The sequence below is a fragment of the Suncus etruscus genome, chromosome 3 (assembly GCF_024139225.1).
Source record: "Suncus etruscus isolate mSunEtr1 chromosome 3, mSunEtr1.pri.cur, whole genome shotgun sequence".
NCBI classification, from domain to species: domain Eukaryota; kingdom Metazoa; phylum Chordata; class Mammalia; order Eulipotyphla; family Soricidae; genus Suncus; species Suncus etruscus.
In genome coordinates, this window is record NC_064850.1 from 105432594 (window position 1) to 105459216 (window position 26623).

General features: G+C 33.9%; 1 protein-coding gene across 4 annotated transcripts in view; it reads right to left on the reverse strand.

Moving 5' to 3' along the window:
* The window catches only part of GRIA2 (glutamate ionotropic receptor AMPA type subunit 2), a 128482-nt gene that overhangs the window by 46864 nt on the left and 54995 nt on the right, over positions 1 to 26623 (reverse strand). For all 4 annotated transcript variants that reach the window (XM_049769594.1, XM_049769592.1, XM_049769591.1 and 1 more), the window contains exons 3-5: positions 16345 to 16584; positions 4635 to 4831; positions 126 to 179 (exon numbers count right to left, since the gene is read on the reverse strand). In XM_049769594.1, the coding sequence (XP_049625551.1) occupies positions 126 to 179; positions 4635 to 4831; positions 16345 to 16584 (491 nt within the window). The remainder of the gene's footprint in view (positions 1 to 125; positions 180 to 4634; positions 4832 to 16344; positions 16585 to 26623) is intronic.

Here is a 26623-nt window from a genome sequence, read left to right on the forward strand (position 1 = left end):
TTTATTATAATCTATTAAAAACAATAAAAAATTTTAGCATTCTACTGATTAATACAATAATTTAAACTTATTTTTAATTATTAAGCATCTCTATTAAAATGGCAAATATTAGTTAATTCACTTACCAAATTTGCAATGATGTAATGATATCCTTTGACATGTTTTCCAATGGTAATAACCTAAAAAAAGAAACAATATTAGTGACAGAAAAAACTGGTTCTTCCAGCATCCACGTGAGCATACACCCACCTTGAACCCCCAACTGGAGGTTCTGTAGCAAGGCCAGTGACAGAAAAAAAACAATATTATTAAATATTTACCTTTGCACTGTTCTATATGATAAAAAAGATAGAAAATGGTAAAATTGATATATTAAAGTTCAGGTACAATATATTCAAGAGCAACTTCCAATTTGAGACATCATATTAATGGAAGGCATAAAATGCTAGGTTTTATATAGTTACCAGAACACAAATATTATATTAACTTATATTCATATTAAATGTTGTGGGTGACTCCCCATTACTTTGTATAGTAAACAAAGTCTTTAATATGCTGCAAAGTTCAACCACAGAAACCTCTAGTTTAGCTACATACTAAAGTTTCCATAGATCTGACCTCATATATGGTTTTCTCTACTAAAAAAATTCATTCAATTGTGATGTCCTTCATCTAACTAACTTTTTTGTTTGTTTGTTTGGTTGGTTTGTTTTTGGGCCACACCCGGTAATGCTCAGGCTATGAGCTTAGAAATCGCTCTTGGCTTGGGGGGACCATATGGAATGCTGGGAATTGAACCTAGGTTCTTTCTTTGGTCAGCTGCATGCAAGCAAATGCCCTATCACTGTGCTATAGCTAGTGCCCCTCTAACTTTTAAGGTCAAATAATATTAGGACAAATTTTTCTCTCTAAGAGAATTCTTCATTAAGTTTTTCTCTTTCTAGAATAAATGAAATGCTCCAAAGCAATATGCTTAGTTTAAGAGCAAAGTCAGAACTTCAGTAGCATCTACCTGATGCTACTTTTAGATGAAGCATAAATGCAGGGAAGTGAAGTTAGGATTTAGACTTCCCTATAACATAATCTATGTAATGCAGCTAAATTACCTTGTTTAAGAAATTAAAATTTCTGAAGGAGGATTTGAAAAAATCAGTTCTTTGCAGTTGTTGTATGAGGCTTCAGCAGTGAAAAAAGTACATTTACAAGATAAGTGTATTAGTTTTAGTTTAATTGACTACATTATGTCCCTCTTATTTCTGCTTACAATTAATTCGAATTTATTCTTTATTATATATTCTACTTTATGCTTGATTTCAGAAAATTACATAAAAATCATATAAACAATATTGTCAATTAGTCACAATTTGAGATTAGTGACCATGAAAGGAGATAAAAATTCTAAATTCAATAACCCTACTTTTTTTTTTTTTTTTTTTTTTTTTTTGGTTTTTGGTTTTTGTGTCACATCCAGTGACACTCAGGGGTTATGCCTGGTTATGTACTCAGAAATCACTCCTGGCTTGGAGACCATATGGGATGCCTGGGATCAAACTGCAGTCTATCCTAGGGCAGCTGCATACAAGGCAAACGTCCTACTGCTATGCCACCACTCCAGCCCCAATAACCCTACTTTTCTGTAAAAATTAATGACAGATATTCTAGCTGTGTAACTGTCAATATTGCACTACAAATGAAAATATGGTAATATCTAAATCATTTAGAATACTGAGTCCTTTAAGTTTGCTTGCTTTTATGGCCTCCCTTGTCAGGATTCATGGAACAATACACAGTGCCTGTGGTCAAAGTAGGTTGACAACCTACAAAGCAAGCACTTAATCTCTATACTAACTGTCTGGTTTCCTGAGTTTTTTCCTTCCACAACAATAGCTAGAACTGAGAGATTCAAAAGCTTTGTAAACTGGCAACAATATTTATAGTCTAAACTTTTCATTCCATTGTCATTTTTAAGCTAAAAATACTTTATTCATGCCTGGTACCTTCCAAGTTTTATTAGATTAAATAAGTAGTGTTTCTTACATTAAAAATACATTTCAATATATTTTCAATTTTAGTTTTTAAACTCTAGTCTTTGGAAGAATTATACCAGGTCCAATATCATTATTTTCTAATGTAACTCCTTATCATAATAATTTATTCTTTATATCTTAATATCATCATTGTCAGAGTTAGACATAAATTCCAGGAAGTACATCACAGATATATTCACAATGGTATGACATTGCTTATTGTGGTTAACATTATTTTCTTTGATTTTGTGCCATGTCTGTTCACTAAACATTAAACATTTGGGGAAATGTATTGAAGGAATAAATGAATGAATCTAAATCGGCAAAGGAAACCTTCATAGAGTAGCATATAATGACTGGACAACTCATTCAATCCTGTTGCTATTCATCCCTCCAATGTGTTCTTAGATTACATTGAACTATAACATAATATTATTATACATCATCTCTCTAAATGATGAGTTCAGAATATACAGACACCACCTTTTATTATCATTTGGGGGGGATGGAAGGTATCCCTCATTCTAGAAAATATCCTGAGTAAATATTCAATGCAAAAATCACCCATTTAAAATATTCAAGTGTACTTTATAAAAATACATAAAATGTTTGTAAAATACTATAATCTTTGAAAGATAATGTCCTGATTGTTTATTTAATTAGGACCATATATTTGTTTCTAAATATCATATTTTCTATCTTTCCAGTTTTCTCTTGTACTTCCTTTACTCTAGTCTGTCAATGACTAAATAATTAGTCTTTAGCAGGCATTCACTTAAAAGTTTAAAGCAGTCTAATTACTATTATTAAAATTCTGTTTTAATGAAAATCTCCAATAAAATTTAAATAAGTTATTGAGGTCCACATTGAGTTATTGAAGTCCACCTGAACAAGACTGTTTCAGGTTAAAAACAATTTGTACTCTTAGCTCCTAAGGTAGGAATCAAGATTTTTCAATAAAATGCTTAGCTCTCTGACACACAACATATATTCTGCCTTATAACACACTAATCTTTCATTAAATGTTTTGCAGGAGATCCATTTTGCATGTCTTAGAGTCTATATTTCATATCAATTAATGTTTAATCAACAGATTTGTTTTAAAAATGCTTTGTATTATACAAACTAGTAAATTAAATTTGCTTTTGAGGTCTAGAAAGGCCAAGAAATGCATACTTGACCAAATAATTTTTCTCCTATTTATATATTATTTTAAAGAAATACCAACTACCATAATAATTGTATGTATTATACATACATACATAAATATACATTTGTATACATATATTATACATATATACATTTATGTAATACAGATACACAAATAAGCTTTAAAAAGAAGTGTAGAGTAAGAAAAATTTACTAGTAAATTACCATAATCCCTGAACTTTTTTTATTAAAGCTTTAAAATAGTGTTTTAGAGGATTAGTTTCTATCATTTGTATATTGCAACATGACTATCTTATCTTAATATATCTTAAATAAAAGCAAGATAGTATAAGAAATGATTCAACATCCTTATCTCTGGTATCCTGTTACTCTTTACAACTATCCAGATAAATATATTTGATTTACTTACAAAAAAGTAAATACAGTCTAAATGTGTGTCATTTGAATTTTAGATTAAGCATTTCAGAGTGACACCAAACTACATAGTAGGAGGGAGAAAAGAAAAATTGCTTCTTAGAAAACTATATATGTGACTCATTATATTTGATTTAACTAGAAGTCAGGTACCAAGTGCTCCAAAGCATTGGGACCTTTCCCAGTATTTTCTGCAGACTCAATGATAAGGTGTATGCAGGGTAGCCCTACAGGGTCACCTAGGAGGTACTAAGAGGCATCTAAGTCTACAACCAGTGATCTTGATGTCTCTTAGAATATCACAGTGCTGCTTGGGAAGCCAAAATGTGAAGTGTTCTTATTGGTGCTGGACACACTGCAAGGCAAGCACTCAAACTGTTGTACTCAGTATTTGGCACCTAAAATTTATGGTTGAAGTGATCATTTAGTCACCAGACAACTCATAAATTTCCTTATGACCCACTTTTGTCTTGGGACACAGACACATTTTCCCTTAATATATGTCTATATCATCCTCACAAAATACCTTGACTGAACTAAAGCTGCTATTTTCAAATATCAAGTTCAAATATCAAGAGTCAACAAATGCCAACATGAGTCAAGATTTTTTTTGTTTGTTTGTTTGTTTTGGGCCACACCCGGCGGTGCTCAGGGGTTACTCCTGGCTGTCTGCTCAAAAATAGCTCCTGGCAGGCACGGGAGACCATATGGGACACCGGGATTCGAACCAACCACCTTAGGTCCTGAATGGGCTGCTTGCAAGGCAAACGCTTGTGTGCTATCTCTCCGGGCCCATGAGTCAAGATTTTTATATTGAATATAATTACTATGTGTCAGCATTATTGAAAACCATCTGTTATTGCAAGTGAAGCCAGAGATCATTTAATTGATGATCTTCACTGCACCCTACACAAACCATAATGTTAAAACTGCTGTTCAAGCACCTCACACAAATACTCATAGCAAATGCTGACATGGCCCTCTCCTATATTTAGTGTCATTAGCAAACAGATAGCAGCAAACCTGATCTACAATGTCGTTGACTTTATCCCGTTCACAGTCCAGTATTACGCGTCGTTCCTTTTTTAACTCCAGATCTTGAAAAAGTGATCGGTAGGTCTCGTCTTTCTTGTCATTGTTAATATTTCCCACATTGATAGCAGTCACTTGCCATTTCTTTTCAGCAGCCGAATCCAGCACAGCTTGCAGTGTTGATAAGCCTAAGATGGATAAAGATAACTCAGAATTGTGTTGCAAAATTGATAATGACTATACATTTCTGGATAACATTTTTGTGTAACCTCAGGAACAGTAATGCATCCCAAAAGATATTTTGATGATGTATAGATAATAGATATAGAAACAGAAACATTAACAGCTACCTTCTTAACATCAAACAGAATTAAATTGATCAAGCAAATTATAGTTTGAGGGAAATACTGTTTGTCTTTACTTTTCAACTACTTCAGGTGTCTCCTTATAAATATTTATGTAGTATAATGTCCTTCATGTCTATGGTTTAAGTGAAATCAAAAGATTCCAATAACTATTTCATAGAATGGAAAATGTTTCATTTATTCAATTTTCTATCATTTATTTTTAATATTTTAAAAGATTTATTAAATATTCAACAATAAGCTTTGTGAGTATAGTAGCTAATAATATACATGAGATTACTCTACATTCTGACTTTGTTTTCTTGTCAACATTTTTTTCTTTCCCATTCTGCTGTTATATTACTTGGGGTAATGGTTGCCAACACAAAACTAAATGTCGGGGCCGGCAAGGTGGCGCTAGAGGTAAGGTGTCTGCCTTGCAATCGCTAGCCAGGAAGGACCACGGTTCAATCCCTGGTGTCCTATACAGTCCCCCCAAGCCAGGGGCATTTCTGAGCGCTTAGCCAGGAGTAACTCCTGAGCATCAAACGGGTGTGGCCCCAAAAAACAAACAAAACAAAAAAAAAACTAAATGTCTCAGGATTACCAAAATGCCAACATTCAGTTTTCTACCATAAATTTTTTGGACTTGTTTAAATTTTAAAAGTTAGAATATGTTGCTGTGTATCAGTAACTTAGCTTAAAGCATCATATAACTATTAAAGTTTATTTTTAATTGTCCATAGATTATCTAAAATGTAGTACTGCGAAGAAAAACCGCTTGACTAAAGTTTTTAGATTTACTAAAGTTAAATTTGCATTTAGCACTTGGAAAATTAGCACATAAATATTTGTGTACATCACTTTCCTCTTGATAACCCATCCAAATTCATTATCTCTGCTAATAATTTAATAAACTACACAATTCAAAGAACTTGGACTCATCAACTTATCTTCCTCAATCCAAAAACAATTGAATTCATAGCCAGAGTATGATCTCTTTTCTACAAAAGTTTCTTACTATAATGCATCTCTCTATAGATTTTTGATATGTTACATTTTATTTTAGTCTAATTTCTATAACAAAATACATAGCCAATATTTGTGATCGAGCATTTCAGTATGCAAAATGACATTTAAAATCTCATTTTTGTAATGACCCAGAAACAGTACCTAGAAGTAGGTACATAGAAAACTTGTAATACCAAAGAAGGAAGCTTTTTCATTATATTGTGTCAAAGAGTTCAGGAGTTGGACTGGAGAGATAATATAGCAGATTGGGATCTTGCCTCACATACATTTGACCTGAGTTCAATGACTGGTCCTCCAAAAGCAAAGGAAAAATTTCTTAGTTTTGAGCCAAAATAAACCCTGAGGAAAATAAAAGTTTAAGAAACAATCTAGGGCCAGCGAGATAGCACAGTGTTAGGGTATTTGTCTTGCACGTAACTGATCCAGGACGGATGATGGTTTGATTCCCGGCACCCATATGGTCCACCAAGCCTGCCAGGAGCAATTTCTGAGTGCAGAGCCAGGAGTAACCCCTGAGTGCTGCCAAGTGTGACCACCCCCCAAAAGAAGAATGCTGATTAAGTAAAAGTCAGGGAATTTGAATATGAACAAAAAAAGAACTAAAATAAATTTTAAATATATAAAATATTTTAAATATCCACAAATCTAAAGTGATATATAAAAGTCTATTTAACTAGACCTGAGCAATAGTACAGACAGTTGGGCACTTGACTGGCATGCAGCCTAGTGCCCAACCTTGAGGCATACATGTTTCTCCTCAGCACCACAGATGGGCCTCTGAGTCTACAAGTAGTGATTCCTGAGTGCAAAACAAAAACAAATGCTGATTGCTTCTGGATGTAGCTCCAAAACAAACACAAAAAGAAAACATAGCCCTAGCAATGTGGGGTGTGGTCCTGGTGGCTCCTAGTACTGCTCACTAGAGTAGCACCACATCAATGGACCCCAATATTAAGGTCCTTACAGTCATCTTCCTCTGTGAATGGCAGCAACCCCCATGCACTGTTGTGAAGATTATAAAAATATAACATTCTTATAGCAGTTAATAAATAAATGTATGAGGATAACCATCAACTGTTGCTTAGACAATCAGAAGTTAAGAGCCTCAGAAAGGAAAATTGACTACGTAGGCAATATTCAAAAACATAAACATATATACAGTGGAGTACTACTTAGCTTTAAGAAATGAAATTATACAGTTTTCTGGTATGGGGATTGATTTGGAGAATATCATACTATGTAAAGTTAGTTTATAAGAGAGGGACATATCTCTCAGGTTCTGGTTATAAAGAAACATCATGGGGTCATAACAAATTCCCATGGTCAGTAGAAACTGAGATGTGGTATTCTGTAGGAATTCTGTAGATAGTTTCTATATCATGAGGTTGGGGTTGAGAGGGACAAGAGGTCCAATGGAGAAGGGAATGAGCACTGTGACTATGAATGGGGTTTTGTCCTGCAAAGTTTTATGCATGAAACCCTGACAATAACAGTTTGGTAAGCACAAAGCCGAAAATAAAATAAATAAAATAAAATAAATGCATCTCATCATCAAAATTAGCTATTTGTAAGGCACAAAATCATTTCTAAACACCATACATTGTAATCAATGACCAGTCTGGTAAAACTCTTAATAACAATATAAAATTTTGAGATATATATTAACCGATTGCATTATGTGGACCATACTTTCACCCTTGATTAAAATAAAATAAAATATAGGAGGAAACACAGATGATAAAAAACAAATTATTATTACTAACATGTATATATCTCTTGATATATAACATGTTACATATAACATATGATAGTTATATATCATATGATAAATATGGCATAGATGACATCTAAATGATAATTATATCAGGTAATGTTTAAAATGAAACAATTATCCTTTTAAAAAGACATGTTGATATATCTGCATATATTAAAATGGTATTGTTACAATAAATCTGTATCATATATACTGGCAATAGGGAAGCAAATCAATGGTATAGATAAAATGAGAAATGGAGCGAGGCCATAGATTAAGAAAATTTAGTACTGGGGTTATAGAGTGAATGTAAGAAAAAGGATCAAAAGAAGTTCAATTTTGACAATTAAAGGAATTTCATAGTTTGGTGGTAGTGGATGAATATTTAGATTTTGGCAGAAATATGATAATGCACAGTCTGAAGAGACAATATATTAGTTAAAACACTAGTCATAATCAATATTATTTAACTTTAAAAATAGTTGTGATGGGCAAAATGATATAAATAAAACAGTATTGCTCTTATGATGATCATTAATAAAACTAAGTTAAGATTATTGTGTGCCATCTGTGGGATATAAAAAATAAAAGATAGTATGGTAATAATACCTAGAGATAATAAAGATGAGGTTTGAAAGGACCAGCTCAAGATATGAAGCTTACCACAAAGATTAGTAAATATAGTTAGAGAAATAACTACACTAATAACTATCATGACAATGGAAGTGAATGAGAGAAATAGAATGCTTGCCTAGAAGACAAAAAGGGAGGAAGGAGCTGGGGGCACTGGTGGTAGGAAAGTTGCACTGGTGAAGAGTGGTGTATTTTTTATCACTGAAACCCAACTACAAAATGTTTGTAATCATGGTGCTTAAATAAAGATATTAATAAAAAAAAAGTTTGTACTTGAAAGTAAACATCATTGAAGTCCAGGTGCTAAATTCAGATACTAAATGGCCATACAAAGCATTTATTTTATATTCATAAAATATAGAATATTTTGAAATTTTATTCTTTGAGAAGATTGTGAAGATGTAGTGGAGGGTAGGGGAAACAATATGCATCCAGAAATAAAAAAGGTCGGTGTCTGATAATCCTTATATACCTGCTGGTGAATCAGAACAGGATTGGAGTTTTCAGTTTTTCTATACTGGTGAGTCTAATTAGTTTTATCTAAAAGTTTAATATTTAAGTAAAGTATAATTTCATCTTTTCTTATGGTTGTGTAGTATTCTATTGTTCACCTATACCAAAGCTTCTTTATCCAAGCATTTGTTGTTTAAAATTTGGGATATTATAGTACTAAGACTACAGTGGACATAAGTGCATTTTCTTGAGTTAATATGTTTTTGTTAGCTGGTGAGGTGGCGCTAGATGTAAGGTGTCTGCCTTGCAGGTGCTAGCCAAGGAAGGACCGCGGCGCCCCATATGGTCCCCCCAGCCAGGGGCAATTTCTGAGCTCTTAGCGAGGCGTAATCCCTGAGCATCTAACGGGTGTGGCCAAAAAAACAAAAATAAAATGCATCTTACAACAATGATGTAAAATTAGATTGAACATAAAATAAATGTATGTGCTCTGTACAACATTCTAATTAGGAAAAATTATTGCTTGAGTTAAGTCTCTTTGCTTATTCTATACAGTTTAAAATAGAAATATATTACTGTGTAAATTGATCCCTGGATTCAGAATATATATAGATTTGAACAATAGTATTTGGTATTGGTTTATTTAAAGTTATTTATCAGTACTAGGCATTCAATCTTAAGATAATACTTTATTTCAGGATATTGAACATTCATAAAAGAAGTTCATTTCTCATATATTTTTTATATCAAAGAAAATATTTTAGTAGGCATCTCAATATAAAATACTATACAAAATTTAAATACAAATACAGGACAGTCCAAAAATTCAAATAATATTATGAGTCAAAAAAATGTTTTTGGTTTTGTTTTTGGGTCACACGCGGCAGCACTCAGGGGTTACTCCTGGCTTCACACTCAGAAATCGCTCCTGGCAGGCTCAGGGGACCATATGGGACGCCGGGATTTGAACCACCCACCTTCTGCATGTGAGGCAAATGCCTTACCTCCATGCTATCTCTACGGCCCAATGACTCAAATTTAAATCCTAAATTCTACTGCATTCTCATGCTCTAGCTAAAATTATGAATATTAATCATTCTCTGATAATTATTATTCAGATGAATCATTGAATTGCATTAATTATTGACCAATTTTTTGGGAGGTTTTTTTGGGCCACACCCGTTTTGATGCTCAGGGGTTACTCCTGGCTAAGCGCTCAGAAATCACACTTGGCTTGGGGGGACCATATGACACGCCGGGGGATCAAACAGCGGTCCATTCCTTGGCTAGCACTTGCAAGGCTGACACCTTACCTCTAGCGGCACATCACCGGCCCCAATTCTTGACCAATTTTGAAATGTGATTTATCTCAACATCTCTCAAAGTATTAGTAAAAGTAGTTCACAATCTTATTATGATCCAGTATTAATATTATTGTAAGAAAGTTATTGAAAAGCTATCAGTCTCAAAACCAATAAATTTGTGTTTACTTTGCACACAATGGATAGATAAAGCTGATTACTAAAAATATGTATGATTTATTCAATGTTTTTCTTCTTAAAAATATTTCTTTGTTCCATTTACAATTCACTGCCTTATTATCTTTCAGTCATAGAAATGAATATTTATCATGTCTAAAACATGGCAGCAAACCTAGGCCAGATTAGATTAACCTATATTTCCATCTAGAATATTTTGAAAAGAAATTCATAATCTGGATGATTTTTTATCCTATGCATGATGTCTTCTTGGAACATGCTTTTCCTTTAGGGGTTAAAGGAAGGATTTAAAACATGTTTTCTGTTTTTACTTTTTATTTATTGAAATGTTTTATCTTAATTATAATTTGATGAAGTTTTGGCTCAAATTCAGTAAATAGATACAAAGGTAAAACTATATTTTAACACATTAACATAGCAAACCCCACTATTCCATACTTCAAATTGCATTAAAAATCTATGTACCTACTTTCCATGAAGTAATAATATGTGACCTTTAGAAAAGGTACTATGTCATTAGAAAGTGGCAGGTTGTTGGCATGCATGTTGGATGAAATGAAGACACTAGCAGAGCTGGAGAGCATAACAGCAAATAATCATGTCTAGTATTTGTCACATTGGTAACTCTTGATTGTCAAAAATGTTTACCAGCAAGCTCAGGATGTAGTACCTGATGTCTTTATTACCAAGAGGATAGATATCCTTGGCTTTTTGTTCAGCTTTTGAGTGGATAATTGGACACAGTGAAAGTTTATTTGCAAGTTTTTGTTAAGAGCATTGCTTAGAAATAGTTTAGAAATGTTCTCTAAATTTCTACGTGACTCATATTCCATGTAGAACTTTTGAGTTATTTCATAGATATAGCTACAGCATTCACAGCATATATACACATATACAAATAAAATCAACTACTAATTCATACTTCTAAAAATTGTCAAGATTATTAAAAAGTTGAATGAAAAACATATTCAAAACAATGTGAAGGGCTAAAGCTACGGCTCAAGTTGTGGAACACATGTTGTGCATGAGGTATGGCCTGGATTGGATTCTGTCCACCATGCCCCAGAGAGTATTGCCAGGGATGCTTCCCTTGTGCTTTCAAGAACATAAAAACAGTGGCGTAAGAACAAACCAAATAGTTTTAAATAAATTCAGGTATAAATTGAGATTTTTAAATATAATTTAGGAGACTGGAGTGCTAGTATGGTGAGTCAGCAGTTTTCATTGTACATGGCTGACTCAAGTTTGATCCCTGCCATCTCATATAGTCCCCTGAATACCACCAGGAGTAACTCCTGAGCAGAGCTCCTCCAAAAAAATGTTTATAATTTAAAGTTTTTACTTATTTTGGGGGGGATGGAGATTTCAAAACATTGATCAGGAGACTAGAAATGCCATTCATGAATCCCAGCTAATAGGGACAAAAGTGTAATATAATATAAGGACCAGAGTATATGTTGAAGCATGGCCCATTGTGGTGGGTATTACCTATATGGACATGCCAGAACTGTTTAAGGTCTCCAGATATAAAATCCATAATGTTTATAGATCATGTGGTGCTCAGGTTACAAACCAGTATGCAAAGTTGTATGTACCTTAACCCCTTACTCATTGTCTGATCCCCCAAAATAAATTTATTTTTATTAATATTAATTACTATTATTTTATAAGCATTTATATTATAAAATATCTCATATTACATATTATTAAAATAATCAGATACTCACTTGATCTAAGAGAAATGGGTTTGTAACCAAAATAAGCAAACCAGGTCCTAATATGGATGCATGAATAAACTTCAAAAAATGTAATATGAGGACAAACATAAAAATTAAGTTTTTAATTCAAAAAAATAAGATAAGAAACATCTTATTTTTATGAGAAAAGTAAAACATTACATAAAGGTAAATCTTATGCCAATGTTACAAGAACTATACAATTATCTATAAAACCTTTCAGATAAAACGTAAATGTAAAGCTCTTCCAATAAAACATAAACAGTATTTGACAAATTTTTGAAAATTATTCATAGGTTAAGTATGGCTTTACCATGCAATTTCTTAACCATATAATCCTAGTATTCTTTCCATAAAATACACATTTGATTTCAAATAAATTCATATAATTTGATAGCTAAAGTTATTTCATCACTTTCATTTCATTCATTGTTTTAAAATATTAGAAAAAAGCTTTTAAATACACTACAGTTTCTTCTCACAAATACACAAGTCCATTCACCTTCACCTCATGATTCACAAAGATCGTCTTTCTTCAGCATTTCTCTTCAAATACTAGAATTTCTCTTTTTTTCTATTTATGTCAACTGCTGTTCTTGAGTTTTTTCTAAAGTTTTTATCAATGACAGGAAGTCTTTGCAGAGGTGCAGTATGTCCTCAACCAAAACCTTGTCATTCAGTGAAGATAATTTTTTTCATTTTTAGTTTAATGAGCAAAAGTTTGAGCCTAAAGATTTAGATTCTAAAAGATACTCATTTACTATTAAGATTGGATAGTTTTCGCATTTTATTTTATTTTTGTAATCCTGGTTTATAAAAAATATTATGGGTATGGTTTCATACATTAAATGGCATCATTATTGAAACCAAACTACAAACATGTTTGTAATAACTGTCTAAATAAAGGCTTTATAATAAAAATAAAATAAAATAAAATGTCATCACTATAACCTCCACAATGTCTGTCCAATTCCCTCCACTACTATTCTAGTGCCATCCTTCATCCCCCACCCCAGTGATGAGCTTTTGATTAGAACCAGTTCTCATATTATTTTTTGCACCTGTTATTCCCTTACCATGTTTCTTTATAATAAGAGAGAATTCATATTCTTTCAAGCCCCTCTCAAGTAATAAAATAGCATGATAATATCCAGATTCATTCACATAGGGACAAACTTCATGATTCATCTTTTCTTAGGGCCAAGTAGTATTCCATTGTGTAATGAACCATAGTTTCTTTATCTGGCAATCCATTCTTACATATCTGGGCTGTTTCCAGATTTTGGCTATTGTGAATAGTTCTGCAGTGAACATAGGGATGCAATTATCTTTTTGATAGTGTTTGAACTCTTGGGGATAGATACCAAAAAATGGAGTTGTTGAGTTCAATTCCTAGTTTTCAATTCTAGTGTCCATATTGTTTTACATAAAAAGGTTGGACTAGTCTAAATTTTCACTGATGAATTGGTTTTTTTTTTTTATCCCACATCCATGCCAAACTAAATGTTTTTGTCCTTTATGCTATGTGCAAGTTTCACTGTTGTGAGATAATATCTCAGTGTTTGATATTTAACATTAGCTCTCTTCAGCATTATTTTAAGAGAACATCTTAGAGATGCATTTCTAGAAATTCTTTTTTTTTTTTTTTTGGTTTTTGGGCCACACCCGTTTGGCGCTCAGGGGTTACTCCCGACTATGCGCTCAGAAATCACTCCTGGCTTGGGGGGACCATATGGGATGCTTGGGGATCAAACCACGGTCTGTTCCTTGGCTCGTGCTTGCAAGGTTCAGACACCTTACCTCTATAGCCACCTTTCCAGCCCCTAGGAATTCTAACTACAAGCTGGGCATTGCCTTCTTGAGGCTGTAGTCATATCTTAAAAATTAAAGAAAAACATATTACACAGCCAGTGACTTTAAATAATCTTTGAAGGCTAGAGAGACAGTACAAGATTGAGGTCTGCCTTATATGTGTCCAAGCTTATTTTGATTCCTAACCCTATACAAATTCCTTGACCATTGCCAGGCTGATATCTGAACTAGGAGGCAGGAGGTAACCTCTCCTAGTTAACCAACCTTCCCCCCAAATTAAGCAATCCTTTGAACATAATAGAATCTATTCAATTACACTTTTTAAGTGAAAGAATCAATAACGTGATTAACTTAACTTGTGAGGAGTAGAAAAATTACTACTGACTCAAAAAAGTAAAGACTGCAGGAGAAGAAGATAACAGTAAAGCTGCATCTCATCGATATGCTATAAAAACTGAAAAAAAAGGGTGAAGTAAATGAAGTTACATACAGTGATTAAAAGAGAATTTGGTTTAACTCCTTTTAAAAATTGAAATAAAATTAGATGGATTTGACTTAGTCAATGAGCAGGGCAGCTGTAAATTGTGGCAGGAACTAAATCTTATAAAATCCAATAGTCAAGTTAAAAAATGTTTAAATTTTTGTCACTATAATGAGAAGTCATTATTTAAAGCTAGACAATATGCATTTAGAAAGCCATTCAACAAATATAAAGTTTCTGGCTACTTTGTGGGAAATTAATCAAAAAGAAATAACATGGAAATGGAGACATGAGAGAAGAACACATGACAGATCCTAGGTCTGGAATGATGACAATGAAAAATAACTGTCTAGAAATAAAATCTATTAAGATAGAAGAAATCATATCAAAAAGATATAAGGGTGAAAAAGCGAGTAAGAAAATCCCCAGATCTCAAGCTAATTTTATTATGCTAACCGAGTTTAAAAGAAGTTAGTGGGAAAGCAAGAGAAAAAAGCTACACGTAAGTTCTATTTTATAAACTTTATATTACATTAATACAAATATGCTTCAGAATCAGCCAGTTTATATTTGCACTAATTGGCTCTGTTTTATTTCTTCTTGCCCTGTGGAACTTGGTAAGTTCTCCATTCTTAAAGCAGAGGAGAGTTCTTGGCAACACAGTTTGTATTTGACTTGTATAGAGCTGACTAACCTATCCACTGAGTTTCCTCATTCTGGGGCTAGAATTGAGAAAACAGAGAATCCAACACCTCACATGATGACTTATCACTCCAGAGAGCTGCAAAGAATACCTACAAACGGATCAATGGATAATTGACTGAATGCTGGCTTGCTTCTTGGATGCCCTTGGTGCAAGGTAAGATGCCCTATCTCTCTAGCAAAACAGAGTTCAAAATTTTTATTTGAATCTTGAAATATTCCAGGAGACAAGCTGTTGAAGGAAATACAGGTGAGCATTTAGGTTTTCTTATAACAATGATCCTTAAACCTTTTAAGTTTACATATACTCTCAAGAAAGCCTCATATGTGACCATGACAAAATCTTTGTAGAATTTTTAAGAAGTAGACAAATTCACTGATACCAAAATGCAGAACAAGTAGCGGTTAAAAACATTTTTATTCTATGACATAAGAATATGATAGGTCTGATAATACCAAAATTCCAATAAGAAATATGAGAATACAAGAAAGAATAAAAAAATAAAAATAAAAGAAATATGAGAATAACAACAAAAGATGTCCACCTTCACAAAATTAACATCATTAATTTAGCCAAACTCCTATTCAACTGTCAGACTAATCAAAACCATCATAAATTTTGTAGACTTATGGATATTTATGCTCAGTTTTTGAACAAAGTTAAAAAAAAATACTTCCAGGGCCAGAGTAGTAGCGCAGTGGTAGGGCGTTTGGATCTCAGTTCAATACCAATATGGTCCCCCAATCCAAAAGCAATTTCTAAGCACATAGCCAGAGTAACCTCTGAGCATCGCCGGGTGTGGCCCAAAAATGACGACAACAACAACAACAACAACAAAAACCTTACAGCCAGATGAATCTTTTGCATCTAAGAACATTAGTATATATTTGATATATTTTAATTAAGTTACCTGAGTTTACTTAAGTCGATTTTCAAAGTACTACTTCATAAATTTTGACCTCATGATACAGCACTATGGACTACTCACCATCTTGGTTTTTAATTCTAGAAGGTACTTTCAAAATTACATTTAAGCATATGGGCATTGGCCTGGCTAATTATCTCTATCTGCAAATTTTAAATTTGTTTCATTTTTTCAAAGTTTATGTTGCATTATTCATGTATACAGCAGAACTAAAGAAATTCACCCTTCAATTTTAATGTCTTCTAGGCAGTTGGTTAGCATCACATAAATGGATCAAGTGCAGGCAATAAATTTAATCCATTAGAAAGAGACAAGGATGATGTTGCTTACCTCTGTCACTGTCATAAAGGTATGCAAACTTGTCCCACTGGTAGTATTCAATCAAGCTAAGAAGCGCTCCTTTGAGGTCAGGTCTCATCTGAATGACAAATGGATGTGTGCCATCTGTTGGGAAGCTGGGCGTGATGAAGGAGACATGGAGAGTTCCACAGAAGGAAGTGATGGTATTGACAGACTTCTTGTCATAAAATCCAAAAATAGCATAGACCCCTCTTGAAAACTGGGAGCAGACTAGAAGAAGGAAACCAGAAACAATAAATTATTGAAATTTGCATACAAATATATGGATTTGCTCTAAAAAATCCCCTGTTACAAAATTTAAAATAAACCAACAGTAAAAATAGAGTTAATCTCAGTAAGACATGAGTTACTATGCACACTTAATTAAGTAGCCTACTTGAGTAATTTGAAAAATTATAAAGCATTAAGCATAAACATAATCAGGCAACATTGTTTAATGAAAAAAGGTAAATGTGGGTATATTTCAAGAAAGCTTCTTTTTTGTTTGTTTAACAGATCAAGCCTTTAATTTTATTCTTCAAAAATATTCCATTTACTATTAGTTTGCTTTCTGACTCTATGCTTGTGCCTTCAACACTTTTACGATGATTTTCTGTTCCCCAATAAAGAATGCTTCTTAAGTAGACTGAAGATAAAAGTAAAAAAAAAAGTTAAAAATAAAATGCAGGTACCTGGGACTTAAACGTGATTTAAGTTAGGTGGTGGTTGGGTGGCACACTTAGCTATGTTCAGGGCTTTTCCTGGCAGTTTTTTAGGAGACCAGATATGGTGCTGGAAATCAAACCCAGGTCAGCTGGGTGCAAGGCTAGTGCCCTACCAGTAGTGCAAGCCTTCGATTTATTTTAATGACTACTAATTTCTCATAAAATCTATTTATTTTAGAGACATTATTATATTTATTGTCTTTGTATATTAAGTTAGTGAGCTTATGAAGGCAAAATCTCTTTCAGAAAAGATGAAGTCAGGATTGATATCACTTATGATCTCATAGTAGAGACATGTCTCAATCTCTTTAACTTAGTCAGGTAGTACTAAAAGAAGTTTATAGTGCCTTGTTTTCATTTACACAGGGATAACTGCACCTCACTAGAGAAATCAAGCACAACATATGCTTAAATTTACTCACATTACCCATATATTTTGAGTGAATTGGTGTCTTAGGGTAATTTTAATCCAAGGCAGTAAAGACAGCTCAAGTAACAAATATCATCTAGCAACCTAGAGCATAGCACCAAGCATTATTTTCATTTAATCCCATTTAAAGGGTAGCCAATGTGATTTCATTTAACTTTCTTACAAAAAGTGATAGCCTACAGAAATAAAAATTTGTCTTACCACTAAGAACAATGAAAAAATATGCAAGAAGCCAATTCCAGACGATCAATAATAGACAATTATTTATTAACACATCATATGATATAAAAGGAATGCAAGTTGGCAATCTACTTAACAAACTCTAAACTTCCCAATTATTTCTACTTTTATGTTTAGCAATGCTCAGATCATATCTATCTTTCTAATATTAAAAGATTTCTAAAATTTACTGATTATATCTGAGTAATTGACCAACTGATTTATTTACACCAGTCTTTACTACATGGATCAGGAAACAACTGACTGCCTGGTGCCAGAGAGTTTTACGGTCTTCATGTGGTTAAACTATATATTTTACATATATCACTATCATATACTGCTTCTCATAGTACCACCAGAGGTTATGCCTGAGCACTGATGTAGGAGTAAGCTGAGAGTACTGTCAAACATGGACCCATAAATAAACACACAGACTCAAAAAGTCCAAAACAAGAAAGAACTGGCTACATTTATGTTTAGCTTGTTTTGTTTGAGGACATGCACAGTGGTTTTTAAGCCCTACATCCATCCATGCTAGGAGATTCTCTGGAGTTGTGTAGGGGAACAGAGGGTGATGGAGATTCAATCAACATTTATGTGAATAAAAATAGTGCATCAGCTCATTGAATTACCTCTCCAACTTCTGTCTACATTTATTTCCATATATTTCATCCTTAAATATAGAGCAAAGATGAGATGTCTGCCTTCCCTTAATATTCATATTTTTCCTTCTGTCTCGGTACAAAAGTTGAAAATAAAATATAATGTATTTTCTGCAATCTGGGGTCTTGGGGGACAAAGTAATTGTACATGGGTTCTGTTTTATCGTTCTTTGATTGTAAGTTTAAAATTGGGGTGTCAGCAGGGGGATTTCTTCTGAGAACTCTGTTTTTGGGTGATTGTCCTTCCACTGTAACTTTACCTTGTCCTCTTTCTTATAAAAATATATATAATGTATTTATTTGACTACATTCATTCCTCACACATATAAACTATGCATTGTTTAAACTCTCTACGGATTTATCTTATATGTGGATATATGTGCACTGATTTGTATCTCAGACAATTTAAAGCTTATTAAAAATGACTATCCTACACAATATATAAAGGAAATTTGTTAGTATTTTTTGGCTCACTTTTGTTTCATTTCTTAGCAAGTATTGCTGTTATCTAAATATGATAGAATATCATGGAATTAGATTTACTAATGAGACTTTTCAGCTTATGTGGAGTAGCTTTGCTGATAGAATCAATAAACTAGCATCAACATAAAGCTTGATAAAAGCTGCCACTCTTTGACTACTTAAACCATCTTAATAAGGAGCTAAGCACTTTCTCTTCCATTTGTTTTAAACTCTGTAGTGAGTTGTCAAAGGGCCTTCTGGTTATCATGGCCATCTGGAAACACTTGGCTTCGGCCCAAGAAGGGCACAAGCTGTACAGGACTTCATAAGAAATTACAATTCTCCTCACTCAAAACACACTAATTCTCAGCTAATTCTCAATTACCACAATTTTATCCCAGTCTTTCTTTCCTATCTCTGGTCTGTCTCTATCCACTTCCTATACCCCTTTATCTCTCACAGCAAGTAATTGAGCTTCTATATGCATGCTTTTTCAGTTTTTCTAGATATTTATCATTCCTTTTTGTTGCTACTATTAAAGAGGTGATTCCAATGATGGTCTTTCTCAGTGGTAATTAGTAATCAACCAAAAAATTACAGAATCAGAAGTGCTCTGGTTGGGGGCTGATCTTGAGGTTGCAGGACCAAATCCAGGGCATCTCAAAAAGGCAAATGCCTTAGTAGTCAGATGTATCTCTTATTCTCCCTGTAGTACACAATCCATCTTGTCAATACTAATTATCTCCTTTCTTTACTCATCTCTTCTCTTTAATATTCATCTTCCTGACCCACATATGACAATCATAGCACTGAGATATGTAGAGTCAACAAAATAGTGAGTTAATATATGGTTTTGCAGTGATCATCTTAAGATAAAAAACATGTAAATCTATAAATCACCATGCCTAAAAAATAAACAACACTGTGCACATTTAATTACATGATCTCTCTCCAAAAAACAAATTTACAGTATACAACACAATAATTAGTTGTACACTACTTGAAAATTACTCTAATTTGATCAGAAGAAAGATCAGTGCATTGATCTCTACCATATTTCCCCAGAAATGCCACCAAATTTAAATTTAAAATAATTTTTGCAACAGTCAACATAAATTATCTATTACTGAGGATATACAAAAAATGTGTGTAAACACAAGCAATAATTCCAAGAACAATGTCTAAAATGATGGAAGTGATATCAGCGCCTTTATATCACAACTTTTTTCTTATATAATCTCTGAAGACAGAGGGAACAATATGGTTTCACTGCACATAAAATTACCTTATGAAAAACTATCCCTCTTAATTATAAAGCTGATTAATACTGAAATTACAATATCTATTAAGAGTCAATTTTGATTGTCACATGCAGATAGGATACTTTGACTCAGACCCACTTTAGTTAAATATTTAAAATCAACTGAGAAGCTCAGCAAAACCAAGTCCTTTTAAAGATGGTTTAGGTCAAACAGCAAAAACAATAATCTCCTGGGTGTGAGTAATTTGCTGATTATTCTATTTTTTTATTACAAGCCCAGAAGATATAAGCCACGAGCAATGCTGATGGTGCATCCAACTTGCTTCATTTTCTCTTGGGTCATTCTGCTCATTGATGCTGCTAATGTAGCAGACTGGAGTTTGGCTGGAGAATCTTGTATGGTTGTTTAGTTGAAAGGGAGAATAGGTCCTAATGTATTTTTTTCTCTTTTTTTCTTGAAACTGTGTATTTAAAAACTGCCGTTCACTTCATGTAACAAGGGAGGCTGCTACAACAAGCAGAAATGATAGCATGTTCTTTACAGTCAGAGTTCTCTGGATGGAGAAAGCTACCTCAGAATATAGAGGTCACAGAATATCTGTCTCCTTGTTATATCAATAAACTAACATAAAACTTTATATTTTATTTGTTTTCTTTTGTTGAAGCTACATAGATTGGTATTCAAGGGCTGACTCCTGTCTCTGCCAACAGGGACCAGTCCTAGAGGTCCAGGGGCATCATATGGGGTTATGGGATCAATTCCTTTTTATTTATTTTTAATTTTGGGTTTTTTGGGCCACACCTGGTGACACTCAGGGGTAACTCCTGGCTATGCACTCAAAAATCGCTCCTGGCTTGAAGGACCATATGGGATGCCAGGAATTGAACCCAGGTCCATCCTGGGTCAGCTGCGTGTAAGGCAAGCACCCTACTACTGTGTTATCGCTTTGGCCCCAACACCCCTTTATTTTTAACCTTTAATGAACTAGAGAAATTTTGCTCTATTTGTCAGTGATCATTTCCTAACCACTAAACCCATAATCTTTATGCCCCTGAGGTTTCTTCATTTCTTTTAATTTGACCATCAAAAAATTGCTTTTTAAAGTTTTCTCTCTGCTATTACTCTTGCTCTATTTCAACTCTTAACTTCTGCTAGTATAGTCAAATTATGATGGATATTTGTTCCTCCAATCACCTTTTATTGTCAGATCTTTCTTCCTGCATTCTAAAAACCATTTTCCAAAAAAATTTTCATACACTGTCTTTTTGGCTTATCCCTTTTAACAAGGCTAAATTGATTCTTCTATGAACATTTTCTAACTATCCATTTTTAATTTCATGACATCTTTTGTCTAGTTATGTTTGTAACAAATAGATAATTCTAAATACTCTATATTTGATAAACATGATGGTAGGTTTAGAAAATTCCATAAAACATCAATATTTTTAATTCTTTCTACTCTTAGGGGTAGTTTATTCATTATTTCTAGTCATTTACCTTCCAGGGTCACTTATTGCAAAATTCCTAATTCTATACAATTAAGACTATTCAATGAGAGCAAAAAAAAATCCAAAATAATTATAAATCACATCTTTCCATTGATTGTTATTTCTGTCTTATAACTCTCATAATAATTGATTTTTCTACATTTCAAATAATAAATTCTTACTCTACATTTTTCTTGGCATCTATTATCTCCATTTTACTATACTTCATTCATTATATAATAACTGAGCATTACTGATCATGAACCTCTTTGATTACTGCCGAAGCAGCATTAAGAATCAAAACTGAGGTCTCAACATATTTGAAACTTGTGCACTATAGTTCTTAAATATAGTTGGCATCTTTACCTTCATTTCCTACCACTGTCTTCTAAGCAAAACTTAAATCTCCCACTTTCTGTTTCTCTCCTTCAAAATTTCTTATGGCTCTTTGTAAAGCAAATCAGGAAAAAAGTCAATCTCCACAACTGTTTTCCAGATGTTTTTTTCTTTATTTACTCCGTTAGTGGTTCTATTCCTTTTTTTCTTTCCTTTTCTTTTTTTTTTTAATTGGTGGTTTTATCGGTGATTAAATGATTTGGGTTTTTGCTGTTGTTGTTGTTGTTTTTGGCTCTGTATTTAGGGATCACTCCTGGTGCTAAGAGGATCATATAAGTTGCAGGGAATCAAAACCTGGTCAGCTTCGTGAAAGGCAAGCATCCTACCCACTGTAGTATTGCTTTGCCCTCTGTTTCTTTTATCAAGCTCAAATCTAATTTTGTGCAAATTGAGACTGGAACTATGATGCAGTGATAGGGCATTTGCCTTCCACACGGCTGACCTAGGACGGACCACAGTTCATTCCCCTGGCATCCCATATGGTCCCCCAAGCCAGGAGCTACCGTATTTTCCAGCTTATAACACAAACAGGCGTATAAGACGACCCCCTAATTTTACAGTTAAAGCATAGGTTTAGGCCTATATTCACTGTATAAGACAGAACGTTCCTGTGCTGCAACTGTATGCACCACAGTGAGCCAATCACAACAAGCAAAGGTTATGCTGTAATAGACTTCCTCTCTGACTCTGGCCAATCTGAGCAGGCTTTTTACAGAGTAGATTAGGGTACAGAACATTGTCTAATTTGCATGCATAAAAAGTCTGCTTGGATTGGCTGAGTTAGAGAGGCGGTCGGAGCAGCCTTGCAGTGATTGGTGCAGGATCGAGTTGGAAAATTCGTTTTGTGGCAATATTCAGACAATTTTCGTTTAGCGGCATATTGAAACATTTTTTGGGATATACTCAGCGTATAAGATGACCCCCGATTTTCGGTTGACTTTTTTTTTGTTGTTTCAAAAGTCGTCTTATACGCGGGAAAATAAGGTATTTCTGAGCGCAGACCCAAGAGTAACCCCTGAGCGTCACCGGGGGTGTGGCCCCAAACCAAAAACAAACAAACAAACAAAAACCACCAACACTTTGTGCAAATGTTTTCCAATCTGTAGCATTGTCCCATTTTCTTTATTTATAAGATATAATGAACTGTAATTTATTAATACTAGATAAACATACTATATATACTGTATTCTTAATAGTTGGGAATATATAGATACTTAATAGTTGGGAATATATCGTAAGTATGAAATTCTAACCCAAAGTTACCAGAACCTGAGAACTATATTACAGAAATTGTTTTCCCGTAGAGGCAGGGACTGTGTGTAGAGGAGATGGAGAGAGACACTCAGTACGGTGTCATACTGGGACACTCTATGAAGGAAACCCTACATCAACATTATTATAAGGTTACTATGATGTTTTTAAAGGCTAGCTTTTTTGAAGTCTAATTCATAGTACACTGTGAAGGAATGACCCATGTTCAATACCTGTATATTCTGCCTTCCTCTGGGCCCACCCAGGAATGATCTCTGGGAATAGATCTAGGAGTAAGCCCTAAGGATAGTGAGTTGTGGTTCCCAAAACAATAAAAACTTTTAAATCAAATATATTATATTCATATTCTTTAATCTCTTTGCTAGTATATTTTTAATTAAAATGTTAAATCCCTTTCACAAAATCTAGGTGTAAGTTTTCTAAAAGAAACAAACTATATTAAGTACTTAATACTATTTTACAATCTCTGAACACTTAAGATTTTACTCACTATTATAAAATATTAGAGAAAGATTATTTATTCTCAATCCAAATATTTTGTAATTGGAACTGTAAGATGAAACTTAAATTTGAAAACAACAGAGAACTGGCCCTTACTTTGCTGACCTGCTAGGATTTACTTTGGAAAATCACCTTATTTCACTTTGCTTAGCTTAGGCCTCTGTAAAAAGACAATATTGCCTAACTAGCTAAATGCAGAATATTGATGGACTAAATTTTTTAAAAGTATAAACACAACTAGAAACTTTGTACAAATATTTTAGGACTCATATTTTAGTCCTTATTCAAATTAATATTGATTCTAATCACTTATCAGGCAGGCTAAAATTTTTCTGACATTTTCCCATTACCTAAATGGCACCAATTCCACAAGTGTTTATTCATTGGCATTAAATCCTTTACTTCAGAATAGAATAATCACCTTTGATTTCTCTTCACTGTACCCAGCACAGACTGTCACCAATACTGATCAGTTGACCTCTCCCATCTGTGTTCTCCAGCACTGCTGACACTTCTCTAGTGTAGTCCTTAAACATATATTGACTACATTGCTGAAATAACCTTGAAAAATTCTCTTTCAAATAATTTCCCAGCATGATAGTCATAACTCTCCTGCTTATAAAAGAAAGCCGCAATTTCTTCTCATTATACAGAGAATAATAAAGTTGAAAGTATGATCTGTATGGTCTGAGGCACATGACCCTCCTATTTTTCTAAGGCAATCTGTATTTCTGCAATTGAGATTAATTCTAACTATTTCTTTTGTCCTTGAAGACAGAAAGTTGTGTATGGAGCTAGATTTGTAGTACAGGGAAAAGGTTCTTGCCAAGCAGGCATCCTACCCCAAATTGGTCCCCAGTACACTATGTTCACTGCACACTGCCACGAATGACAGTGACTGAATGACAGAGCACAGAGTCAAGAGTAAACCCTGAATACTGCTTGTGTGGTCCAATATCCTTCTACAAACACACAGTAAATTAACACATATCTACACAGTTAGCATACTACAGTTAACTGATAGTAATAAATAATTAGTAATGAAAGAATTATTCTATAAATATTATTAACATAAATTATTAACAAAATATTATTAACATTAACATTATTAACATAAAATATTTTGATGTTTATCTGCCTACCATCAACAAAATAAGACTTTTCCTTATTATAAACTCATTGAAACTATGCTTTGCTTTTTATCATGGCTTCAAGGACAGTGCATACGTGGGGTGTGTGAGCTGGTGCATGCATGCACTCGTACACATTTAGGCGTGGTGGTGACCTGGACTTACTTGAGAACTAGGTCTGTGTAAGAATAGAGTAGATGCCCAGAGAACACATTTCTAGCCACCTGGTTGAAGTCACTTTAACTGAGCTCTGTTTTTCTAGTTTGTTGACTGAAGACACTCTTCTAGTGTAGTGCCCCTTAGAGGAATGTTTCGAATTTTTAATCAGGGACTAGGGAGAGAGAGTACAACAGATAAGGCACTTGGCTTGTATGTTGCTAGCCTGGGTTCAGTCCTGGGCAGCCCATGTGGTATCATGAGGACTCTCAGGACTAATGACTGAGCATAGAGCTAGGCGTGAACTGTGAGCACAGACAGATGTGACTCTAAAAACAACTAAACAAATGGACAAACAAAAACCCCACTTAAATCAGTAATGGTGCTAGTACAGCAATGAGTAAAGTGCTTGTTTTGCATGCAGCCAATCCAGGTTTTATCCCCTCACCGTACTTGGTCCCTAAAGCCCTGCCAAGAGTACATAGGCAAATGCAGGGCCTCAACACAGCCTGGTGATGTTCAAAAATACAAATACCAAAAGGATAGAAAATTTAAATCAGATAATGTAGACAGAAGTACTGAGGAAAATATAAACCTTAAGTGTGTTAATATGATGAGAAATACATCATACTTATTTTCATAGTCTCTGAAATAAATCTATTGAATTTTACAAATATATTATCAAACATGTATTAAATAAACATTTTGTAGAAGTCAATCTGATAACAAAAGATATAAAATTAAGTACTTGTAATGACGTTTTATGTGTGGTTTATGTGATAATACCTTATTAGCAATACTGTAAAACACAGAACCTCAGTCAATGACAATTTAAGATGAAAATACAATTATGTTCAGGGAGGGGGAGAAGACAACAATACAGAAACTAGAGTTCATGCCTAGTATAAGCCTGACCTCAGTTTGATTTCTAGTACCACATTGTCCTCCATCCTCACATGGTTCAACCCTAGAGACCCTTAAATACCACTAATATGCCCTGAGGATCCCCAATACTGAGGCACTTAGCAGCATTACATCCTCAGACTCTTGTATTAAATGATGATCCAGTTTGCTATGACTTGTCAACAGGGTCTCTGGGACACCTGAGCACTGCTTGAAAGCTGCCCTCCCAAATTCAGGTATATTCAGAATCTCAAGTGCCTTAAATCCTTGTAGTTTTATAAAATTGGTCAAGCCTAAGAATTTTCTATTAGCGACACTTACTCCTGTGAACATATCTTTGCTGGCCTCAGGGATAGCTCATGGCCAAAGCACCTACCTTGCAAGTCTGAAGTCACCAATACAACTCTCTATGCCTCCTCTATGTATGTACCAAGCAAGGTCTTGGCTTCAGGAGCCCCACAATCACAATAGAGATTAACTATTCAGTGCACTACCAGGTGTATATAAACACCACAACTAAAATTTTCAACACTCAGTGAAACAAACAAAAGAAAAAGGCAAAATTCCCTGCCAGCCCCATAGCAATTGCATAAACACCTAAACAAATGTGTACAAGTTTCACACCAAGTGTTTGAGCTTCGCCACCAACTATGTGTAATCAAAAA